The 16,316-nt window shown below is 53.0% G+C and overlaps 1 protein-coding gene across 5 annotated transcripts; it reads left to right on the top strand.

Moving 5' to 3' along the window:
- Window positions 1-720: 720 nt before the first annotated feature.
- Window positions 721-14,610, top strand: ITIH3 (inter-alpha-trypsin inhibitor heavy chain 3). 5 transcript variants are annotated; one of them, XM_011378403.1, is made up of 23 exons: window positions 722-814; window positions 1,457-1,477; window positions 2,736-2,902; window positions 2,988-3,092; window positions 3,368-3,530; window positions 4,080-4,193; window positions 5,250-5,375; window positions 5,666-5,782; window positions 6,048-6,216; window positions 6,798-6,923; window positions 7,211-7,392; window positions 8,593-8,778; window positions 8,943-9,082; window positions 9,732-9,886; window positions 10,587-10,597; window positions 10,944-10,950; window positions 11,673-11,696; window positions 11,929-11,964; window positions 12,122-12,235; window positions 12,696-12,900; window positions 13,593-13,765; window positions 13,943-14,054; window positions 14,364-14,493. In XM_011378403.1, exons 1-23 carry the CDS (start codon window positions 722-724, stop codon window positions 14,491-14,493), a joined length of 2,676 nt encoding a protein of 891 aa, XP_011376705.1. The 5 variants fall into 5 exon arrangements, with proteins under 5 accessions (XP_011376703.1, XP_011376705.1, XP_011376702.1 ...); XM_011378401.1 differs by lacking the exon at window positions 10,944-10,950 and having other exon boundaries at window positions 721-814; window positions 2,739-2,902; window positions 10,587-10,601; window positions 14,364-14,610; XM_011378400.1 differs by lacking the exon at window positions 10,944-10,950 and having other exon boundaries at window positions 10,587-10,601.
- The last annotated feature ends 1,706 nt before the right edge of the window (window positions 14,611-16,316 follow it).

Here is a 16,316-nt window from a genome sequence, read left to right as displayed (position 1 = left end):
CCTAAACAGGCAAACCTCAACACAGGGTAAAGATGGAGCAGGCTGTCTGTGGTGAGCTAGGGGTTGAAAGAGGAAGGCTTCCGGAGGAGGGTACTGGGGGCTGGCAGAGATGAGAGATGTGATGTGCAGAGAAGGGGAGGGCATGCCAGTGGGAGGAGAGTAAGTTCAAAAAAGCAAGTTGGAGCCAGGTCACAGAGAGAGCTGGATCACAGGACTTGGGGTTCGTCTTTTCCCTGGGGCCACGAGAACCATAGAAGGATAATGAACAAGGGCTTCAATGGAAATCAGAGCCTTGGAGTGATGGATCTGGTTCTGCGCCCTGGCTGCCTCGAGAAGAGGGTGGCTGAGATCCAGAGGCCATGTCAGTGGTGCGGGTAAGAGGCAACAATGCTGAGAGATGCTGTTGGCTTTAAATGTGACTCCACACTCTGTCACTATTGCTCCCACACAGGGAGTCCCAGGGCTCATTTGCCAACACACAGATTTGCTTTCCCTAGGGCCTCCATGTCCCCCAGTTCCTGGAAGTGAAGTCCTAATACTGTTGACAATACCCACTAGGCCCCCTTGGTACAGGCAGATCCAGGCCCCGTTACTCCACCCACACCCCAGCTCCCCAGAGAGCCTCCCACCTCCCGCTCCTCCTACCCTGCGCTGCAGGTCACTGACCCTACTGGTCAGCTGGCTCATATAAAGACTGTGGGCCAGGCCCGCGTGCTCAGCGATGGCATCTGCTCAGTGGCCCTGCCTCATCTTGGCCCTGTTCTCAGTCTTGGTGGCCTCTGGTTTCCCAAGAAGCCATGCCCGGCTACTTGAGGTAAGTCTGTTCCCTCTTCACCATCTGGGCCTGTCACACAGGCAGAGATACCAGCCTGGACGGTCTTCTACGTGGATGAGGGGGCGGCAGAGGGTTGGGCAGTGAGCTGCAGGGGACAGGGCTGGGCGTTGGGAGAACCGGGCTCCAAACCTGCTGTCTAATCCTGGACAAGGCTCTTAAATCTACCTGGGCCTGTTTCCCCACCTGTCAAATGGGTGATGCACCACAAACTGCTCACCTCACTGAGGAACCGTGAAGGTCCACTTTTGAGAAAAAGGCAGAGGTCTCTAGGAAGGGCTGAGCTAAGCCCTGTGGGGTACAGTGATTCTGAGAGAAGGCCTCAGGGGCCTGGAGTACAGGGAAAGGCAGAGTGAGTCAGGGGATATAGGGCAGCGAGAGTTCCCAGTTTGGTTCCCGCCCTGCTCCCCTGGGTAGCCTGGAGACCTGCCCTTTCCAGATCTGTTTTCCCATCTACTCAGAGCCTTTTCTACTCGACGACGTGTGGCTCTGAGTGAGTCTTACGTTCAGAGGCCCTTCAAGGTGTATGTGGGGGAGTCATTCTGGCCTCAGCCCAGAGTCTGCACCTTGGCCACAGTGGCCTTGGCCTCGGCTTGACCCTTCTGTTTATCTTTGTTTTTGCAGAAACGGAGCCTCCTGGAAGGGGTGAGGACTTTCACCAGGGATGTGGCAGGGTAGGGTAGGGCGGGATGGAGCTGGTTGCACAACAACAAAAGAGGTGCACCATCATAGCAGGTCCTTCACAAGTGGCTAACGGCTCACAGCCCCCTGCCCTGGCATACCCCCATCTGACTCAAGACCCCTGGGAAAACGCGCCTCAGAACCGTGTCCCCTTGGACCTCACCAGATGCAGCCCAGGACAGCCATTCTATCAGTCCTTCCTTCCACAAACACCAAGCACTTGCTGCTACCAGACTGGGTTGGGAACACACAGTGAATGGCCCCATCCCACCACCATGAAGCATCTTTATATCCATGTTTACTCCAGACATCACCCTAGAGCCTCTCTTAGTCCACCCTCCTCCTCACCATGGGAAAGAAGGTATTGGGGGCACGAAGGACCTTCCCACACACAGTAATTAAGTGCCTGTTTGGGAGACAGGATCAGGCAATCACCAAAGAACACAGTAGGCAGGTGGAGTGTGTGATCATAATCTTTCTAAGCAGAGATGTGAGGGATGAACAGAAGAAACTAGGAGCAGAGAACTGGCTTGGCTGGAGCATGTTGAATGGAGGAGGCAGAATCTGTCTGGAGGATCTCAGAGCCATGGGGAACACTATCCTGAGGGTGATGGAGAGCACGGGAGGGCTTTAGGTTGGAGTGGGGACAGGGTCAGATTTGGGTTTTTATAAGATCTCACCAGCTACAGAAATAGATTACAGGGTTAAGGAGGCAGAGCTGTGTCCCCTCCCCCCACCCCGTTCTGCTCCCTCCCCACTCTCCTCCTCTTGGCACAACAGGAAGTTCCTTTTCATGGTACAAAACTCCCCTCCCTAAGTGACTTCTTGCTGCTGAGCAACGAGGTAGGCTGAGCTAAGGAACTTGTGGGGCCCAGTGAATAGGGAGAAACAAAGGCTGAATCAGACAAGGCCTCCGCCTTCCAAGAAGCCCCTCATCTCCGAGGGGAGAGATGTGCTCACAAAAGCCAGCACAGGCCAGAAGGCAGCAGGACTGCCCATGTACCACCGTCGGAACAATGGTGGCCAACTGAACATGGGGATGAAGGACTCCATCCAGGCTTCCAGCACTGGTGACCGGGACAATAGAGGGGTCACTTACCAGGCAGAGGCTTTGAAATCTGTAAAGGGAACTTGGAAGGGGAATGGCAAGGTTGAAGACCTGGTATCCCAGTGGCCCAGGCTGACAGGCCACCACTGCTGACTATCATCCCTACTCCCACAGGAGGTTAACGGCATTGACGTCTACAGCACCAAGATCAGCTGCAAGGTGACCTCCCGCTTTGCTCACAATGTCGTTACCACAAGAGCTGTCAACCGGGCAGATACTGCCAAGGAAGTTTCCTTTGATGTGGAGTTACCCAAAACAGCCTTCATCACCAACTTCACCTTGTGGGTGTCCCCTTGGCTGCTGGCTCTGGGCTCAGGATGGGAATCTGGCCCGACATGAGCTGGCCAACTCTCTTTTTCCCTGCAGGACTATCGATGGTGTTACCTACCCTGGGAACGTCAAGGAGAAGGAAGTTGCTAAGAAGCAGTATGAAAAGGCCGTGTCCCAGGGCAAGACAGCTGGCTTGGTCAAGTAAGCATAGACCACCCAAGCCTCGAAGAGAATGTCTGGGTTGCAAGGGATGTAAACAACAACAGCAGAAATTATCATTATCATTATCGTTATTACTATTATTATTATTGCAAAATGTGCCTGTAATTCTCACCTTATCCCATTTTGAAGTTGAGGCAACCAAGGCTTGGAGTGGGAAGGTATTTTCCTTAAGGCGCTGGGACTTGAATTCAAGGCCCAAGATGGGTGAAGTTGTGCAGTCACTGGGGCAGTCGTTGTCTTACACTTCCATTCAGGGCCTCTGGGCGGAAGCTGGAAAAATTCACGGTCTCAGTCAATGTGGCCGCAGGCAGCAAGATCACCTTTGAGCTAACCTATGAGGAGCTGCTGAAGAGGCACAAGGGCAAGTATGAGATGTACCTCAAGGTCCAGCCTAAGCAACTGGTCAAGCACTTTGAGGTAATCAAGCAACCCTGCAGCCCTTGCTGAAACTGTGGGGGATAGGGTGAGGGGTCGGGGTAGAGCCCCTGGGACAGAGGCCAGAGCAGGGTCAGGAACACAGAAGTCTCGGCCCCACAACTAGGCTGAGGAAGTTTGGGGAAATCACAATGGTTCTGGCTACAGCAACTGGGTTAGAGGGAGGAGGCCGAGTTGGACCTACCCAGATTCTTGGGTGCTGGGCCCTTGGGGGCAACATCAAAAGGTGTTTCTGTACGTCTTATTATAACTGGTCGTATGAGTGTTTTACCTACATCAGAGCTGAAAGTGTAAGGAAACTCTTTAGTGGTGGAATTTAACCACCACCTGGCAGGAAAGAGGGAGAGCTTTGGGGTTAGAATACCATTGATGGGCAATTTTGGTCATTTTCTTGTTGAAAGACACCAGGTGTGGCTGTCACAGAGTTGTCCCTGCACCATCACTGACCCATCTCCTTCCCCTTGGCCTTGTCCTGGAGGCTAGCCTCTGCGCTGTCATGGAGTGACACTTCCTTACCTTTGGACATTTCAGATTGAGGCAGACATCTTCGAGCCCCAGGGCATCAGCACGCTGGACGCTGAGGCCTCATTCATCACCAATGACCTCCTGGGCAGTGCCCTCACCAAATCCTTCTCAGGGAAAAAGGTGGTGTACATGCCTCTCAGGCCTGGGAGGGGGGGCAGGGGCAGGAACATAGACCCTAGCAGGACCAGTCTGAGCCCTGGGCTTGGCTGATGCAAGTGTGTGTGTGTGTGTGCGTGCGTGCGTGCGTGCGTGTGTGTGTGTGTGTGTGTTAGGAGCAGGGGGCTAAATCTGTAATCATCACTATCTCCCAGGCCACCTGGGTCAGGAGTAAGGATGCTGAAGGCATAGAGCTGCTTGCTGATGATGATCCAGCAGAGGAACTGGGGTCTCAAATGCAAGGGGTGGGGAAATAGGAGAACTATTCATCAAGCCTGGTCCCATTCTATCTTGGGAGGTAGGCAGGGCAGGTTAATGTCCGTGTTTTACAGATAAGGAGACTGAGGCCAAAGGGAGTCATTAAATCTACTGACTCCACATTGAGGGGCGAAAGATGAAAGGAAACTTTATTCTTGGTGCTGGTGGCTGGCTCTACTCCCCAAGGCTCCCAGCTGTTCCAGGACCTTGCTGGTTGTGGGCAGTGAATGCATAAATGTTTACATAAATATCAAACCTCAGTTCCTCAGGACTTCCAGGGCAAGGCCCGGGAAGCACATACTCGGAGGGCTGCTGTCTTCTGCGGGGCAGTACCCCTGCCCTGGGCCCTCTCCCACCTCCCTGCTCTGCTTCCTTCCCCTTCCCCCTCCACTTGGCACCAATGCATGCAATACCACCCAACATGAAGTTCCTTTTCATGGTGCAAAAGTCTCCTCCCTAAATGGCTTCTCGGTGTTGAGTGCCAAGTAGGCTGAGCTAAGGGACTTGTGGGGCCCATCGAACAGGGAAGGACAAAGGCTGAATCAGACAAGCTCATGCCCTTCAAGGAGCCCCTAATCTCTAAAGGGAGAGAGGTGCTCAGAAAGGCCAGTGCAAGCTGGATGGTGGCAGGGCTGCCCAGGCACCCATCTCCAGGCTCCTCCTGTGAGGGTGGCGCTCCGCTCACTAGGTGCCCTTGGGCTGAGGTCTGCAGTGGGCAGGTCCTGGCCAAGTTGAGCGAGGCCCTCAATCTCCCTCCCTCAGGGCCACGTGTCCTTCAAGCCCAGCTTGGACCAACAGCGTTCATGCCCGACCTGTACAGAATCCCTCCTCAATGGAGATTTCACCATCACCTACGATGTGAACAGAGAGTCTCCAGCCAATGTGCAGGTACCTCCCTGTGTCCATCAGGCTGGTCAAATCCACATCATGGTGGAGTGAGGGCTGATGTGGGAGGGACTACAGCTGCATCTAGTGCCATCGCTCTCAATCCATAGCCCAAGGCTGAGTTACCTGCAGGGCATGGGGGTGGCAGGCAGCCCAGAGCCTGTGTGGCACCCCCTGGAGGGTGGGAACACACATCTTCTTGGGCTGCTAAATGTCTGCTTCTATTTGTAAGAGTTGCCAATGTGAGGTTGCTAAAGAGACATGGGCCTCCAGTCTCTCCTTCTCCTTTCCAGATAGTCAATGGCTACTTTGTGCACTTCTTTGCACCTCAAGGCCTTCCTACGGTGCCTAAGAATGTGGTCTTCGTGATTGATATCAGCGGCTCCATGCATGGTCGGAAAATGGAGCAGGTACTCTCCTCCATGCGAGTCGGGGTTAGGGATAGGACGGGGAGAGAATTGTGATTTTTTCAGTGGACAAATCTGATATTTCCAGTGAAAGAGGAGAAAGGGGTATGGGATTTAAAAAAAAAAAAAAGGCACAAAGCATCTGTTCCTTTTTGTTGCAAATGGCACGGCACAGGCCCCACAGCTAGCCCATCGGGGCTGGGAAGACACTGGGCCATCTGTGGCTCCCTCTCCCAGCTTCTTGTCTGCTTGTCTTTCTCTTTCCCAGACAAAAGATGCCCTCCTCAAAATCCTGGATGATGTGAAAGAAGAAGATTACCTGAATTTCATCCTGTTCAGTGGAGACGTGATCACTTGGAAAGACAATTTAGTTCAAGCCACTCCTGAGAACATTCAGGAGGCCAGGACATTTGTGAGGAATATTCAAGATCAAGGAAGTAAGACCAGAGGAGAGAGCAGATATTCCCACCACTCCTCTCTCTGAGCAGCCTGTTTCCCTCCTCCTTGGGACACAGACTCTGCTGGCTCAGGCCCTACAGAGCTTGGCTGAGGGCAGAGGTGGGAGTGGGGGAATCCTCGGGCTTGATATCGGGATGTCTTCTTTGTGGTTTAGGAAAACTCACTGTTTCTAACCCATGATCCTGGTGCCCCACAAGTCCCAGCAAGCTATGGCCATAGAGAACCCTTATCATTAGCCATTTCTTACAGAAAATCAATAGTGACGTCTTTATTGCTCCCTTCTCCTTCTAGTGAGGGGCTGGGAGTCCATCGGTTTTCCAAATTGCTTTTACAGTCACCATGTGCTTCTATCCTTCCTGCAGTGCTGAGAGTCTGGTCTTTTTCTCCCCGACTTTAAAGAGTTAACCACTCATTCTTTACTCACTCGTCAGTATTTACTGAGTACCCCCATGCACTGGCAGACAGGGTCCTTGGCACATGAACAGGCCTGCTGTCTTGATCTCCTTCACCCTGGCACCCTGAGGATCCCCTCCCACAGTGTTGTCTGTCTGTGTGCCAGTGACCAACATCAATGACGGGCTGCTGAGAGGCATCAGCATGCTGAACAAGGCCCGGGAGGAACACAGAGTTCCGGAGAGGAGCACCTCCATCATCATCATGCTGACCGACGGGGACGCCAACACTGGTGAGGCAGGCAGCTATGGCTCTGAATCACAATCAGAGTGCCTGGCTGCCGCTCCTGGTTCTGTCGCCTGCCTGCAAGACCTCGGGCAGCTCTCCCCAGGATCCTTTATGGCTTGTGAACCCCCCTCAAGAGCTCCTGCCGGGGGTCCCCACCCTCTGCCCTGATGATAGATCGTGGTCATGACGCCATCAGTTCTGCATGTGTAGGGGTCAGATCTTTTCAGACAGAGCTGGTCCAGACAGTTGTTGGGACTGTGGCTAGAATGTAAATACTACTTTCTCCTGCAGGTGAAAGCAGACCCCCAAAAATCCAGGAGAACGTGCGGAACGCCATCGGGGGCAAGTTCCCCTTATATAACCTGGGCTTTGGCGACAATTTGAATTTTAACTTCCTGGAAAGCATGGCCCTAGAGAACCATGGGATTGCCCGGCGCATTTATGAGGATTCCGACGCCAACTTGCAGTTGCAGGTATTCCTTGTCTTGCATATGCCTCCAGGAAGGAGGAGCTCATTCCTTCCTCAGGAAGCTGTTCCATTATGTGACAATTTCAGTTATTAAAAAGAACTTCCTCTTGGGTTTAAATCTACTTCTGGTTACCTCTTACCCAGTAGTAAAGTTTCTGATTTTATCCTCAGGCTACGCAGAATAGACCTGCTTCCTTCATAGGATTGCCAGATCAAATACATGACATTGGTTAAATAAGAATTTCTAATTTTTAAAAAATGAGTAATTTTTTAGTGTAAGTATGCCCCCAATTTTGCATAGGATACTGCATTAGTTTGCTAGGGCTGCCATAACAAAGTACTACAAACTGAGTGGCTTGAACAACAGAGATTTACTGTCTCAGAGTGCGGAGGCTAGAAATCCATGATTGACGTGTTGACAGGGTTCCTTCTGAGGGCGGTGAGAGAGGATCTTCCAGGCCTCTCTCCTGGGCTTGTAGATAGTTGTCTTCTCCCTCTCTCTTCACGTCATCTTCCCTATGTGTGCCTGTCCCTGAGTCCAGATTTCCCCTTCATAAGGACACCAGTCATAATGGATTGGGGCCCACCCCAAAGACTTCACTTTAACTTAGGTACCTCTGTAAAAACCCTACCCCCCCCCCAATAAGGTACTAAGGGTAAGGAATTTAACCTATGTACTTTGGGGGTACACAATTCATCCTACAACAGACATATTTATACTAAAAACTACTTGGCATTAAAATCTAACTGCATATCTGTATTTTCATTTGCTAAATCTGATAACCCACTCCTCCCCAGTGCAGATAACTGTGTCTCCGCCTCTGTAGTGGATTCCCCACACCCCCATACCCTTACCCTCATCTGCTCCCACCCACATCACCTTCTCTAGTCAGCCTCTCCTCCTTTCCTTCTCTCTTTTTTACTTTCATTCCAACAAACATTTTTGGAGTACTGTCTATGTGCCAAGAACTCTGTCCTTACCTTTTTTAGTCTTCCCAGTCTCTGCCTAGGGGGTCAGGGAGGTCTCCCACACACTGAAGGGCACGACCAGGGCCATGTAGAAACTGAGATCAGGATCCAGGACTGCCCAGCCTGTGGGACTCATCAACCTTCTGAAGCATCAGTGGGAGCCCGCCCACTCTGTCCTCTCCATGCCCACCTGCCCTGGTGGCCTGAGATGACCAGGTACCTATCTGGACTCCAGGGCTTCTATGAGGAGGTGGCCAACCCGCTGCTGACAAGCGTGGAGGTGGAGTATCCTGAGAATGCCATCCTGGATCTCACCAAGAACACTTACCAGCACTTCTATGATGGCTCTGAGATTGTGGTGGCCGGGCGCCTGGTGGACAAGGACATGAATAATTTTAAGGCGGATGTGAAGGGCCATGGGGTGAGCTGGGCCAGGGCCTGGAGATGGGCTGGGGATGGGGGATCAGAACCAATGGGGCTCTGGCTGCCTGGCTAATGGTCCAGCAGTGGTGGTCCCTGAACTGGGCCCACCTGGCTCCAGGGCTCCAGCCCTCAAGCTTCTCATCTTTTCCCACCCCGCCCCAGGCCATCAATGACCTGACCTTCACAGAGGAGGTGGACATGATGGAGATGGAGAAGGCCCTGCAGAAGCAGGACTACATTTTTGGGAACTACATCGAGCGACTCTGGGCCTACCTCACCATTGAGCAGCTGCTAGAGAAACGGTGACCCTGGTCTACCCCTTGCATTGTCATATCCCACACCGGGCCCCCAGTACTGCCCCAGTACCTCCCCGTGCCTGCCCCTGTGCTGGCTCTGCTCTGGGGGTGCCGAAGAAGAGGCAGACTGGGCCACACCTGGGGAAGTGCACCCCATGCACACTCCCTGTTGCCCTGCCCTCTTATCTTCCCAGCCCCTCAAAATGTTATTCCAGGGTCAGAGCCCAGGCTGACATCTGGGGACAGTGTTGGTGAGAAGGCTAGGATCCCACCCTCAGTCTCCAGAGGGCAGAGCCTGGGCCCACTTGAGAGGGCCATGCCAGCTGTTTTTTGGATGAGATTAGCCTGTAAAGCCCTTGGTGCAGGGTCTGGCACATGCTGAGTGCTCATCATGAGTGGCAGTGGCCATTTGAAGCTCCTTATATTTTATAGGTGGGGAAACTGAGGCCCCCTCAGAGAGGAAGCACAGCCTGTCCATCTGGCCCAGGGAGCTGGTGAACTAGTTTTTTTTCTAAGTACTAATGGTCTTCATCCTGGGGAGAGGGGGGGCCCCCAGCTGCCTCTGGGGCTCTTGGCCTGGTGCTGGGAGTCAGAGCAGGAAAGGCCGGCAGGGAGCTTTTCCGGGCTGACCCTCCTGCCCTGCTCCTCTCCGCAGCAAAAATGCTCTTGGCGATGAGAAGGAGAACCTCACGGCCCAGGCCCTGGACCTGTCTCTCAAGTACCACTTTGTGACTCCACTGACCTCCATGGTGGTGACCAAGCCTGAGGACAATGAGAACCAGATGGCCATTGCCGACAAGCCTGGGGAAGGTGGGCATGGAGAGTGGAAGCCAGAACTTGGAAAAATTCTTCCAGGACCTGGGCTGTGGGTGCTCTGAAGAAGGTGGACCAGGCTGGGGACACCTAGACCTACTAAAGAGGGGCAGGTCCAGAGGCACTGAAACTGGCCAAGGCTGGGGAGGGTGTTGTGGAGGGAGTGAAGCTGTCAGCATGTACAGTGGGATGTGGAGTGAATAGAAGCCTCTGAGTCTCTAAAGGGATGTGAGTATAGGGGCACCCTGCCTGGGGTCATTTCCAGTGAAGAGACTTAGTCTGCGACATGGAAGGAGTCAGACAAGAAGCAGCACTTCCAGCCTTAAAGTTAGGCGTGAAGCATACTCTCGGGGATTATGAAAGTAAAAATAGCCCTGAAAGCTAGAAGCTGGATTTGGGCCTGCTCAACCAGACCCCACGAGGGGAGTCCTGAGTGTACCTGCAACTGGGCTCAGTGGACAGTGGGGTGGAGTGGGGGTGGTGGCTTTGGGAGGCATGGAAGGCAAAAAGCTGGTCCGGGCAAGGCCTCTGGCCTCCGGGAGCTCCTGCTTCCAGGGGATACCCAGTGGGAGCATATAGCTGGCTGATGGGAGGCCCACAGCTTAGGGCTGATTGGATAGGCAGCAAGTTGGTCACACTGGACCCAACACGAGGGGTCTGTGGCTTCTAACATATTTATCTTCTTCCTCCCTCACAGGGCCTGTGGATGTAGGTGAGCTTCAGCCAACAGCTGGGTGGGTGTCCCAGGAGAGAGACAAAAGAACGAAGGCCTTTCCAAGCACATTGGGGATGCCCAGCCTAGGAAGGGACCCTCAGGACACCTGGGCTCAGGTCCCAGCTCTGCTGCCAACTCATGAGCAACCTTGGGCCATGCTCTGCCCCTCTCTGAGCCTTAGGGTCCTTGTCAGTTGATTGAGGGTAGCTTCCCCTGTCCAAGGAGGGAAAATCGGTTTGAGATTTCTGTGATCTGCGAAATAAGCAAAATTTCCCACATCAGGCACTTACACTCAAGGGGGTCCTCTTACAGTTCCCATTTTACTGTGAGGAAACTGAGGCACAGAGTTTAAGTCTATCTGCTCACAGGCTCAGTCAGCAGGTGGCTGAGTCAGGACTTTGGCTCAGACAGTCTGGTTCCAGTGTCTGAGCTGGAATTCACAGCACTCTGAGACTCTCTCATCATAAAATTGGAACCTCAGCCCCAACAAGCCCGTCACCAACAGGCAGAGCTTCCCCAGCCCCTGCCTGCCTGTCCTACCTCCATCAGTACGGGTTTTTCTATCCAAGCAGCTCATTTGGACTGGGTCGTCGCTTTCCGCTCGGCAAAGCCCTGTTAAATGTACAGTCACTGGTGTGTGTGTGCGCGTGATCAGAGTGTGTGTGTGGAGGTGGGTGGGTATTTCACTGCCAAGGACAACAGGCAGCTGTGAGCCTCAGCCTACCCAACAAGGGTGGGTTGGGAGTTCAGAAGTAGGGGACGGTGTCTGCTATGAGCATTACTCATGATAGAGAAGCTGACCACCTAATGGCTTGCATTTCAGCCACATCAAAATGCCATGCCGCTGGCCTTAAAATTATAGCCATATTACCACCAGCCCTGGAAAGAAATTCCATACTCATGTCCCCATTTCTACAGCCTAAACCCAAGGGTCATATCCTCTCCCTTGACCTATCAGTGTTGGGGCTTCTTTGGGTACTGGTAGCCTTAAGACAAGCAGAAGGCATAGGGATGGGGAGAGGACACCCTGGACCTTGCTCATGAATGCTCTTCGGCTTCTTTTCTCAGTGCCCCCCTCCATGGCTTACCTGAGTGAGTATACACTGTTGCTGCAGTCCCCTGCCCACTGCCCAGAGTGTGGCCCTGTGCCATTCCTAAATCGGCTCTCTAGAACAGGCAGATGATTAAATCCTGAGGAGATTGTTGGGGAGGGGGATTGTTGAGAGCATTAGGGAATAGGAAGGGCAGATGCATGGACCAAACTCTGGGTGGGGTACTGGCACCTCTTTGTTTAGCTCAGCCCTCTCTTCCTTTGCGTCCACAGACAGCTACCAGAGTCCTCTAACACCCTACTACTACGGTGAGTTCCCTGGCTCCTCCTGTGATGAGCCTCAAGGCCCAGAACCCAGCACCTCCTCTTCTCTAGGAGCCCATCCCCTAGGGGCCAGGAGGCGAGGGGAGGCCCCTGGAACAGTGAGAGGCCTTGGGAGCCAGCTCCTTCTCTGATGTGCCCTCAGTGGATGGGGACCCCCACTTCATCATCCAAGTCCCAGAGAAAGATGACGCCATCTGCTTCAACATTGATGAAGAGCCAGGCACAGTGCTGAGCCTCATTGAGGACCCCATCACAGGTGGGGGCGACGGGCTGGGGCTGGAGCCAGAATCTTTTCCTAGGAAGGCCTGGAGCCCCCCAGGGTAGGCACATAGACCAGGTCCTCACTCTGCCTATAACATACCTATATTCATCGTAGATTATATCCTGGAGGGAGATGTCCAGAACCACAGGCTCATCAAGTCCCCCAGGGGCCAGTGTGTCGGGGAGATGGTTAGAGTTAAGGGCGGCCTGGCTCTGGGGGCAGGATCTCCTAGCCCAGACAAGGGGAAGATCTACAATGTAGGCCCTCAGCTACCAGTGTGACCCAACTCAAGTATCTAGGAACAGATAGGGTTAGCTCTAAATTTCTGGTTCTACTTGGGGCCCCCACTCTGCTACTTCTCAACAAATCTGGCTGAGTGAGAAGGCACATCCTTAAAGGCCAGCTGGACTCAAAAGGTCTCACTTGGTCTCTCACTGCCTCTTGCCTCTGGCAGGCTTCACGGTTAATGGGCAGATCATTGGTGACAAGAGAGGCAGCCCCAACTCTGAGACCAGAAAGACTTACTTTGGCAAACTGGGCATTGCCAACACTCAGATGGACTTCTGGATTGAGGTGACAACAGAGAAGATTACCTTGTGGAATGCAGCTGCACAGAGCACTTTCAGCTGGCTGGACACAGTCACAGTCACACAAGATGGGTAAGACCCCACTACTTGGTCTCTGAGGGGTGTTATAGTCTAAGGATCTAAGGAGGCCTAAGGGATGTAGAGAAATCCCAGAACAGAAGCTCCATATGGAGTCACAGGAGAAACCGGTAGCCTTGGAATTCAGCTCCTGCCTGTCCAGGGAGGGTAAATATGGTGGACCCCAACCAACCCCTGGGGCCCCTGTCAGAACCAGAATTGGTAGCTGGACAGTTCACAGGGCTGACCTTGAGGAGAAAGTTGCATGGATAAAAGCACTAGTTGGACCTGGCAATCTGATAATAAGAATCCTATTTGCATCTTTTCTGGCTGAATTTGTTAGTTCTCAAACTACTCAGCCTCTCCTGTGTCTTTAGATCTCCCAGATCCTGGTGGACAGGGGTGTCACTCCCACTAAGGCTCAGAGATGGGGCAGGACATGCCCAAGGTCACACAGGAAGCCAGCAGCTGAGCTGGGGCTCAATTCCAGGTCTCCAAGCTCTCAGGACAGCCACTCAAGGACCCTCTTGGTGGAGGGCATAATCAGCACACATAAAGTGTCTTTTGTCCATTGCCCCTGAGATAGTCTCTGGGGTCTGTGTGCTCTCAGGCACGATGCACAGGGAAGGCCCTGCCGAGATGCCCTTGATTCAGATGTCCAGTGTTATGGCCATTGGGCCCCTTGCTGCCCTCTCTTTCTCTCCTAGGCTGTCCGTGACGATCAACAGGAAGAAGAACATTGTTGTGTCCTTTGGAGATGGGGTTACCTTTGTGGTTGTCCTGCACCAGGTGTGGAAGAAACATCCTGTCCACCAGGACTTTCTGGGCTTCTATGTGGTGGATAGTCACCGGATGTCAGCACAGACACATGGACTGCTGGGTATGGAATATTCAAGCTTCAGGCTGTTCATATGGCAGAGGAGAAAAGCCATGTGAAAAGCCATCCTCAGACCCAGCACACAACATCCCATTCAGCCTTGACCTTAACCCTGAAAGGCCAGTGGCCATATCACCTAGGGTGATGACAGGGGCTGACAGTGAATGTTTTTATTCCCAGGACAATTCTTCCATCCCTTTGACTTTAAAGTGTCTGACATCCACTCAGGCTCTGACCCCGCAAAGCCACATGCCACAATGGTGGTGAAGAACCATCGGCTGACAGTCACCAGGTGAGAGGACTCCACTCATGTCCTCACCCTACCCAGTAACGAGCCAGGAGGAAAGACTCCTCTCTACCCATGCACATCGGCCCGGAAGGCTTTTGTCTTCTGTGGGGTACTGTCATTTCCCTCTGGAGTCTTGGACCCCTCTAGGCCCCTTCTAATCAGGAAAAGGCTAAACTTGGTCCCTAGAAAGAGTGACTGCGTAACCTCATTCTTGACCAAAGAGTTCTGGATTCTTAGAATTGGCAACTCTGCATCCTTTTTCAGTCTTGCCTATTCTATGTATCATGGCATCCATCTCTCTTATTTCTCCAGGGGCTCCCAGAAAGACTATAGGAAGGATGTCAGCATCGGCACAAAGGTTGACTGCTGGTTTGTCCACAACAACGGCCAAGGGCTGATTGACGGTGTCCACAGTGACTACATTGTCCCCGACCTGTTCTGAGTAGCCACATTAGCTCCTGCTGAGGTGGCTGGCTCAGCTTGTCTGGCATCTGGAACAGGGGCGCAGGGCAGGGCCTGAAGGAGGGCTGCAACAATAAAGGCCAGGGTGGAAACCAGACTGCTGCCAGCCTGTGTGTGCCTCTCTGAGTCCCTGCAACAGGGAACACGAGCTGGACCCCCAGGCAGCTCAAAGCTGACTGCCAGGAAGGCAACTTCCCAGGGCCCCCCACCAATGCGGCTGAATAATAGGGTTCTCTGGGGTGGCACTTTAGGGAGTCAAATGAATGAAGGAAAAAAATCAAGAATTGACTCAGAAGCAAAGAGGCTCTGAGAAGTCAGAGTCCAGGAGGGTCATACGAAAAATCAGAGGTTCTGGCTTAGGAGCTCCTATCGGGACCTTCAGGCCTGAAGATCATTCTATGACTCAGAAGCAGAGAGTGCTCCAGGGCACACACAGCCTGCAGCTAATAGTGGATGTTATTCGCCCCTCCATGCCTCCAATCATCTGGTCATCCATCCACCCACCCACTCACTATCCATCCACCCACCCATCCACTATCCATCCACCCACCAGCCATTCATCCATTCAGCAGATAAACCCAACATGCTGGGCCAGGATCTGGGGCACGCAGCTTAGTAAACTAGTTCCTATTTGCATGGGTGCCTCAAGTCTGCCTTATAATCTGGGCTGGGGATCCCAGGGACCCTCCAGTCACATCCCACAATGACCACCTGCTCTACCCTCACAATAAGTCCTGGGTGGGGTGCGTGTTGGGGGGTGGTCAGACAGGTTCCTGCAGAAGGTGCTCCAAGAGCCTTTCCCACTTGGACAACTGCAATGACCCCTTCCTGGGTCTCCCTACCTCCAGAGAGAGTTTTCTACAGAGCAGAACTGATCATTGTTCCCTGCCTAAAACCCTAAAAATGACATCTCCCACTCATTACTCTTGGGACAAAGACAAAAGTCCTTCTTATGGCTTCTCAGCTTCATGAACTCCATATACCAGGCACTCTTCCTTACTTTCTGGGTTCCAGACACACAGACTGGCTCCAGTTCTGCAAACATAACCCCTCCTGCCCCAGGTCCTTTGCCTCTGGTGCTCTCATGAGGGCATGCTGAGCAGAGGGTACCCCATTGAAGGAAGCAGTGGGTAGCTTTGCTCGATGACATGGCAAGGGACACATGCTGGAGGTTGGAGTCAGACTGGGAAGTCAAAAATGCCAGTAGGGGTAGGGGTGGGATTTTGCCATGGGTCATGAGGACATACATTCTCCTACCTCTCACTCCAGGAGTCCCTCTGCCAGAGTCAGGCTAGGGTTTCCTAGAAACACCAGCCTGGGGAGAGGGGGGCCTGGAGTGTATTGGGCGGCGGGCAGTCCAAGGGGAAGTGTTTATCACAAGAGAGTGCTTAGGAGGCTCCAAGAGGCTGCTTATGGACTGGCGGCTGTTGCTGCTCTAGGGAGATGGCCACATGAGATGTGGCTCCAGAGTGAACATGGCAAGTGTCTAGGCTGAGCTAGCAAAAAGGGGTTAGGCCTGGGAAGGGACATCCTAATGTGGCAAGCCCTACCACCTATTCAGTCCCTGGGTGGCTGAGGAGCCATGTAGCTTTAAACCAGTCATCTTGAGGTCAGTTTTCACATCTGTGAAATGAAGAGAAAGATTCTACCAGATGGAGGGTGTGAAGACGCATCATCATTACGGTTTCCGGTCCTCCTGAAGTTCCTTTGTTCTGCCACTCCAGCTAGCAGCCTAGCCCAGCAGGTTGGGGAAAGGCAGAGGGGGTCCACAGCTTAAATTCTGCCTCTTGCCCTCCTTCAACA

The sequence above is a fragment of the Pteropus vampyrus genome, unplaced genomic scaffold, assembly GCF_000151845.1.
Source record: "Pteropus vampyrus isolate Shadow unplaced genomic scaffold, Pvam_2.0 Scaffold337, whole genome shotgun sequence".
Taxonomy (NCBI): domain Eukaryota; kingdom Metazoa; phylum Chordata; class Mammalia; order Chiroptera; family Pteropodidae; genus Pteropus; species Pteropus vampyrus.
Note: the sequence above shows the minus strand (reverse complement) of the source record. Positions and strands in the feature narration are given on the sequence as shown.

What these genes read in the sequence shown, in the direction of transcription:
- ITIH3 (XM_011378403.1), top strand. Translation starts at nt 722, where the DNA reads ATGGCATCTGCTCAGTGGCCCTGCCTCATCTTGGCCCTGTTCTCAGTC. An exon ending in TTCATCACCAACTTCACCTT is followed by an intron (nt 2,903 to 2,987) that starts GTGGGTGTCCCC and finishes TTTTCCCTGCAG; the next exon opens with GACTATCGATGGTGTTACCT. An exon ending in GAATATTCAAGATCAAGGAA is followed by an intron (nt 6,217 to 6,797) that starts GTAAGACCAGAG and finishes TCTGTGTGCCAG; the next exon opens with TGACCAACATCAATGACGGG.